This window comes from Miscanthus floridulus, chromosome 10 (genome assembly GCF_019320115.1).
Source record: "Miscanthus floridulus cultivar M001 chromosome 10, ASM1932011v1, whole genome shotgun sequence".
Classification (NCBI taxonomy): Eukaryota; Viridiplantae; Streptophyta; class Magnoliopsida; order Poales; family Poaceae; genus Miscanthus; species Miscanthus floridulus.
In genome coordinates, this window is record NC_089589.1 from 115,385,068 (window position 1) to 115,391,488 (window position 6,421).

The window sequence follows — 6,421 nt, forward strand, 5'->3', positions numbered from 1 at the left end:
TTCATCAGGCCCATCCAGACTAGGACCTGGACTGCCAGGCCCATCTAGACGCAATCCCTCAGCGGGCCTATCATGGGCATAAAACCTCGCCATCCCATGTTAGCCTAGCCCAATACGGTCTAGCATTGCAGAATTCGGTCTTTCCCAACGCAGACTTTTTTTCTTAAAAAATAATAGAACAAGGTTCCGGCCACTAAACTTTAAGTAGAAAAACAAGCAGGAATCCTCACAATTGAAAAAAGATAAAGACAATTCAGCTCTTCAAAAGAAGGGAGTTATTGATAGGCCACATCAGCGTATGCATACACTAGAAAAAAAAAGAATCCTCACAAAGATGAACTAGGAGGCCTATCAATAATTCCATCAAACATTTATTTTGTATGTTCTATTTTCACCATATTGCTCCGAAGAAAAATATTAGCTTGTTTTTTTGGTAGTGCAATTATACAGAAAAGAGATGTAGTGGATGTGTATAGGGACGATGAACAATAGTTCTGCTATTAACAAAATTTAATATATGGCAACCGCCCTGCTCGCTTGAACTAGTTTTCAGCTGACAAACACGTGCGTAGGAACTCCTCTCTCCATGGACGAACATGCAGCATGCACGACTTCCTCCCTGGATGGATGCGCAGGTGGAAGCGGCGAAGTATAAAGTCAGATGCACACACTGGGATCATGTTGGGAAGATGACCATGGACAGGAGATCTCAGATGGCTCACATACTGTTGTGATGCGTGGCCGGCATAGTCCTGACAGTGGTTCTATGGTCGGCATAGTCGCTTCATCCTTGATGGAAAGAACATTTTGTGGAAGCGATTCGATGCGCCTGTTTTGGTGAGGGTTCGGTTGCAACTTGCAAGGAAGGATATGATATGGGACGTGATGACCGGTTTCCTATTTTGCAGAAGGCGGAATCGATCACCGGTTTAAAATTGTTCACTGGAGGCTTCAGCTAGAGGTGGGACTTGGGCCATGCCGTACCGGTACGTCACGGCCCTCTCGTGCTTCAGTGCCGTTTTCAAGTTGTGCCCTCTAGGCACGCAAGGCACCTCGAGCCGTGCTGATACGGCATGATAAATCTAAATCTTTTTTTCGTAAGCATGACCCGTGGCATGCCGACATGCCTTCGAGTCATGTGGCCACCCAAGCACGGCCCTTAACATAGGCAACGTATCAGGTGCAAATCAACCAACCTGTGCAAACTTAGAAACTACCAATCAGAACCACTATATGCTGATCCAATGGATGGGGTAAGAGGTGAGATTTTATTACGCTTAAGCCCCCCACCTGCCGGCCTTTTTTTGCTCTTAAGCCCCCTCAACCCATCCATTGGATCAGCATCTAGTAGTCCTGATTGGTAGTTTTCAAGTTTGCACAGGTTGGTTGGTTTACACCTGATATGTTGCCCTTAACATATCTCTGCTGGTTTTCTTTTTTCGCTTGTGATATAAAAAATATACATCTTGCGTGTACCATTTTCATAAAAGTTTTAACGATTTTCATAATCTGTTACAGAATTAGATGAGAGGTAGTACAGTAAATGCTGAAAATTGCATTGGGCGTGGCTAGCGCCCAGACGTTCAGAGGCCCATGCAGCCCGTATCCGTCTGGCTCTCTCTGACTCGCACGTGCACCCCACCCTCGACGCTGCACCCGCCACTTCTCGTGTCCGGATAGATGGCCGCGTAGCCTGCCCCCACCTCGCACGCGCACCTTATCCCCTGCTGCGCCCCGCTCCTTCCCCTTGACCCCCCTCCTCTCTCTCCGTGTGGGCGGAACCCGGGAACCGGCCCCACCTCTCTCTGGCCCCGTCCGCTGGTCCCCAGCTCTATCGCGCCCCATTCCTCGGCACCCGGGCCATGCTCCATCATATAACATGCCCACGTGAAACACTTGCAACATAAAACACTCAGATACAACATATATGTGACACATATCCAACATCCGGATAAACGCTTGCAACATGTGTATGAAACATATGCAACATCCAGATAAAACACTTCCAACATATGTGTGAAACCCTTGCAACATCCAGATCAAATACTTGCTACAACATACGTTTGAAAATAGACGAAACATTTTTTTCAAAACGTTTGCAACGTACCACTAAAAACACTTGCAAAAATATGCAACATGTGCAACATCTCGATCTACTTTTGCAACATGCATATATTACAATTTCAACATACCTCTGAAACATACAAAACACTTGAAACATACATTTGCAACATAGGGGAGAGAAAGGCCGAGGCCAGTCGATTCCGGTCGTCAGGGTGGCCGGATCCGGCAGTGAACGGCAACGCACGAGCCCCACCAATACTAGCCACACTCGTGGGTGCCCTTGGCTCGCCCGACGGCGATGGGCGATGGACGGATGGCGAGGGAGCGAGCAGCGCATGTGACTAGGACGCAAGTGAGCGGCGCAGGGAGTGAGGGCACGCGGCGTGGCCGAGATGGCGGAAGGGCATGGCGTGACAGCCCGATGAGCACACGGTGGGAGAAGAGGGCAGACGGATGAGCGACCGCGCTGCTTCTGGGTTGAGCGGGTAAGCATACGAGGGAGAGGGGATTTGTTTTTTTTTGTTTCAGAGAGATAGGGCCCGCCCCTATGGAGCTGCGTCCGGACAAGAGTCACAGACGAACGCCCATGTTAGATCATTATCGAATTGTATTGAAGAGTTGTAGATGTGTCTACATGCCATTTTCATGCCGTGCCGACCCAAGCACGGTCCAAAATGCGGTCCAGGCCATGTAGCCCATGGTGATGAGATCCTTGGCACGGCATGACCCTTGTGTTCGTGTCATGCCAGCACGGCCCAACATATTTCGTGTCGTGCCATGCCGTGCTAAAAGACCGTGCCATAACCCGCCCTCAAATGGCACGGCCTAAGCCCCAGCTCTAGGCTACCATGGTAGCAAGCTCTTTTTTTAGTTGTAGAGTAGATAGACATAGAGATATGTAAGTTTGTATAAGATATATGGATATAACATATATAAACTAGTAGTACTCATGCAACAAGTTCTCAAGGAATATGCTTGGTTGTGTAGCATCCAAAGATCACGATCTCTATGAAATATCACCGAAAGTTTAGGACTCCGTAAAATACCACTAAAACATTGGACCATGAACTGAAAGTAGCATTATGTTAAAATGAAGTTAGGGAAGTGACGAAAGCCTCCGTCGCGCCCGTACGCGATGTTGTCACATATGCTCGCTGCGAACAGGAACGCCTCCTGCGGCACCCCGCCACCACCTGCAGCGCTCGCAGGCTATGCTTGCGCACGTCCTTGCCATATAGGAGCACGCGCTAGGAGGTGGGCTCGTAGAACCGCTGCACCAGCGCTAGCAGGTTTCGGCAGCCAGAAGCACGCGTCCTTGCCAAGTTGAAGAAGCACACGTCTAGCAGCAGGTTCCCGCGGCCAGAAGCAACGCATCGCCTTCGCCACCATCGGACCATGGCCCTGTCGGTGGCTTGGACGAGATCGACGAGGCGCCGAGGATGACGCAGCTGCCGAGGGTGGAGCCAAAGTCGGCCTTCCACTTTAGGAGCACGCCATCGTCAGTGCCGAGCTCGCCCGTGGGCAGCTCGATGTGGAGGCACCACAGCTGAGCGGAGCACCTCGGAGCGCGAGTGGTGGACTGGTGGGAGACGTTCGCGGCGGGCGCGGACAGGGAAGCGGGCAGTGGCTCGGAGCACCAGGAGATGGCCGCCGCGGCGGGGGACAGGATCTGGCCGAGCGTGTGGCGATGACGCCAATGAGGTCGCGCGTAATGTGCACGAACATGCCGCGCCCGCAGCTAGCGCCTGGTGCGGCCGGGAGCCCGGTATGGCGGAGGAGGAGGAGGGGGGTGGGTCGTCGGGATGATGCAGTCGACGCGGACGAAGACGGAGTTGACGAGCAGCACGAGCACATGGAAGCGGCGTGAGACGAGGACGCAGCTGCCGAGTACCTTGATGTCGCCGATGCGGTTGAGGACGTCCTGCCGTAGGGGCCCTCCTCCTCCACCACCATCCCACACAGGTTACAGGCACATAAATCGGGATCGGGGAGAGGTATCAGCGCGGGGGAGAGGCATCAGCGTGGGGCAGGACCGGGCGGGTCCAGAGCCAAGACGGCAAGGATGTGCGCAAGCACAACCTGCGGGTGCTGCGGCACATGGTGGCGGTGGTGCCGCAGGAGCTGTTCCTGTTCGCGGCGAGCGTCCACGAAAACATCCCGCGCAACGGCGCGACGGAGGCTACTTTCAGTTCCATCACTTCTGTCGCTTTTATTTTAATATAATGTTATTTTCAGTTCACGGTACAATCTTTCAGTAATATTTTACGAGTGCGTAAACTTTCGATGATATTTCACGGAGATCACGATCTTTCGATGCTACACAACCAATTTTTCCATTTCTTTAATGAAAATTTCTTTCCACTGTATTTGCCCTAGTGTAAATTAAGTCTTACATAAAATTAATTACCAAAAGTCAACTGTACCCAAGACGGAAAAAGAATTAGATGAAAACATGATAAAAACATGCACTACTGGATTCAGGTTCTTTGCCGAGTGCCTGAGGCACTCGGCAAAGGCTATATTGCACTCGGCAAAGCCTTTGCCGAGTGCGGCACTCGGCAAAGCACACACGGCAAAAAATTGATCGGCAAAGCACTCTTTGCCGAGTGTATTTTATCGGGCACTCGGCAAAGGCTTTGCCGAGTGCCCCGGAAACACTCGGCAAAGAAAAGCGACCGTCACGGCGCCGGTTCCGTTGACGGTCACTTTGCCGAGTGTCAACCCTGCCGGCACTCGGCAAAGATTTTTTTTAAATTTTTTTTAAAACTTTCTTTGCCGAGCGCCAACACGTGAGGCACTCGGCAAAGAGCTTTTATTTTTTTTTTCAAAAATTCTTTGCCGAGCGCCAACCCGGAAGGCACTCGGCAAAGAGCTTTTATTTTTTTTTTGAAAATTTTCTTTGCCGAGTGCCAATCCTCCAAGCACTCGGCAAAGATTTTTTATTTTTTTAAAAAAAATTATTTGCCGAGCGTCAACCCGGCAGGCACTCGGCAAAGAGCTTTTATTTTTTTTGGAAATTTTCTTTGCCGAGTGCCACCACTCCAGGCACTCGGCAAAGATTTTTTTTTTTAAACTCTTTGCCGAGTGCCAACACGGAAGGCACTCGGCAAAGTTTAAATTTTTTTTTTAAAAATTTCTTTGCCGAGTGTTATAGTCACAGCACTCGGCAAAGCTGGAAAATCTGTTTTCTGGTCGCCCATTTTGCCAGCTTTGCCGAGTGTTGTGACCATTGCGCTCGGCAAAGGGGTCCTTTGCCGAGTGCAACACTCGGCAAAGTGACCCAAAACGGCAAATAATTTTTTTTTTGCGTTCCATCATGACAAATACATTCATACAAACATATATCACATATATATCTTATCCATCACATATATATCTCATCCATCGCATATATATCTCATCCATCACATATATATCTCATCCATCCACACATCCATCCGCCCATAACACATCCATCACAATATGTAATAATAAGTGCTCAAGTCCATCCAAATAAGTTTACAAGTCCATCAAAGTCCACAAGTGCATCACAAGTCCATCACCAAGTGAACAACAAATGTAAAAAATACAACATGCACTCATCTCGGCCACTGCGACTGTGGTGAAGGCCCAGGTGCATCATTCGTAGGTGCATGAGGTGGATTATTCGAACCACCGTCAGATGGAGACTGCACAAAGGAGAAAAGATTGCATGTGAGACAAAATTATTTTGATAGCTAATCTAGGACGATAGAGGCCATACAAGCAAAGCACAAGTGAAAGTAAAAAACTTTGATACTCACAGGAGTAGCTGCAGCTGCAGGACGCGGAGGCGGAGGTGGAACCAACAGCCCAGGTGGCAGAGACAAGCCCATACGTTGCCCAAGCCCTTGTAGGAAATCCGTAATGTCCATCAGCCTCTGCGCCTGGGCCTGCCGCTCGGCCCGCTCGGCCTCCAACTGGGCCCCCAGCTCCTGACGTTCCTTCATTTCTTGTTCCAGCCGGGCCTACAATATTTCACTCCAATGTTTCGGTAATGCAAAGCTAATTAAGGTGTGTAAAGATCAATGTATGACGAGTAAAACAGGAATAACCTCGAGTGCGTCGACCCGGTGCTGTGCAGCGGTCGGCCGTGTGCGAATGGCCGGGCTCTCGCTCGTGCTCCGTGCTCGGATCTAGGAGAGAGAGGGAGTAGAGGCCGTGTCGATGACGCCGTCGCCAAGCCAGAACCGTCCATGCTTCTTGCCTTGCCCCGCCCTCATGACGGCCTCTCCATCGAAGTCCTGGGTGCTCGGATCGTGGTCTGCCCCATGGAGCGACCTCGCCACCTCAGTGTACTCACTGATGCGAGAGTGGACGCTCGGGTTCGTGTATGCCT

At 50.4% G+C, this 6,421-nt stretch overlaps 1 protein-coding gene and 1 long non-coding RNA gene across 2 annotated transcripts; both read right to left on the bottom strand.

Moving 5' to 3' along the window:
- Window positions 1-1,492: 1,492 nt before the first annotated feature.
- LOC136489355 (F-box protein At1g30200-like) lies at window positions 1,493-4,259 on the bottom strand. Its single transcript, XM_066486019.1, has 4 exons — window positions 4,148-4,259; window positions 3,827-4,002; window positions 3,488-3,733; window positions 1,493-1,534 (listed from the first exon to the last, which is right to left on the bottom strand). Exons 1-4 carry the CDS (start codon window positions 4,257-4,259, stop codon window positions 1,493-1,495), a joined length of 576 nt encoding a protein of 191 aa, XP_066342116.1.
- Window positions 4,260-5,538: 1,279 nt separating this feature from the next.
- LOC136485522 (uncharacterized) lies at window positions 5,539-6,215 on the bottom strand. The gene is made up of 3 exons (XR_010766465.1): window positions 6,138-6,215; window positions 5,847-6,050; window positions 5,539-5,732 (listed from the first exon to the last, which is right to left on the bottom strand). It is a non-coding gene; the product is annotated as an uncharacterized lncRNA (long non-coding RNA).
- Window positions 6,216-6,421: the final 206 nt, after the last annotated feature.

Excerpts from the sequence above, each read along its gene's own strand:
- LOC136489355 (XM_066486019.1), bottom strand. The coding sequence starts at position 4,259 with ATGGAACTGAAAGTAGCCTCCGTCGCGCCGTTGCGCGGGATGTTTTCG. Across the intron at positions 4,003-4,147 it reads CACCATGTGCCGCAGCACCC|GAGGGCCCCTACGGCAGGAC; the intron begins GCAGGTTGTGCT and ends GTGGTGGAGGAG. Across the intron at positions 3,734-3,826 it reads CTCCTCCTCCGCCATACCGG|ATCCTGTCCCCCGCCGCGGC; the intron begins GCTCCCGGCCGC and ends ACGCTCGGCCAG.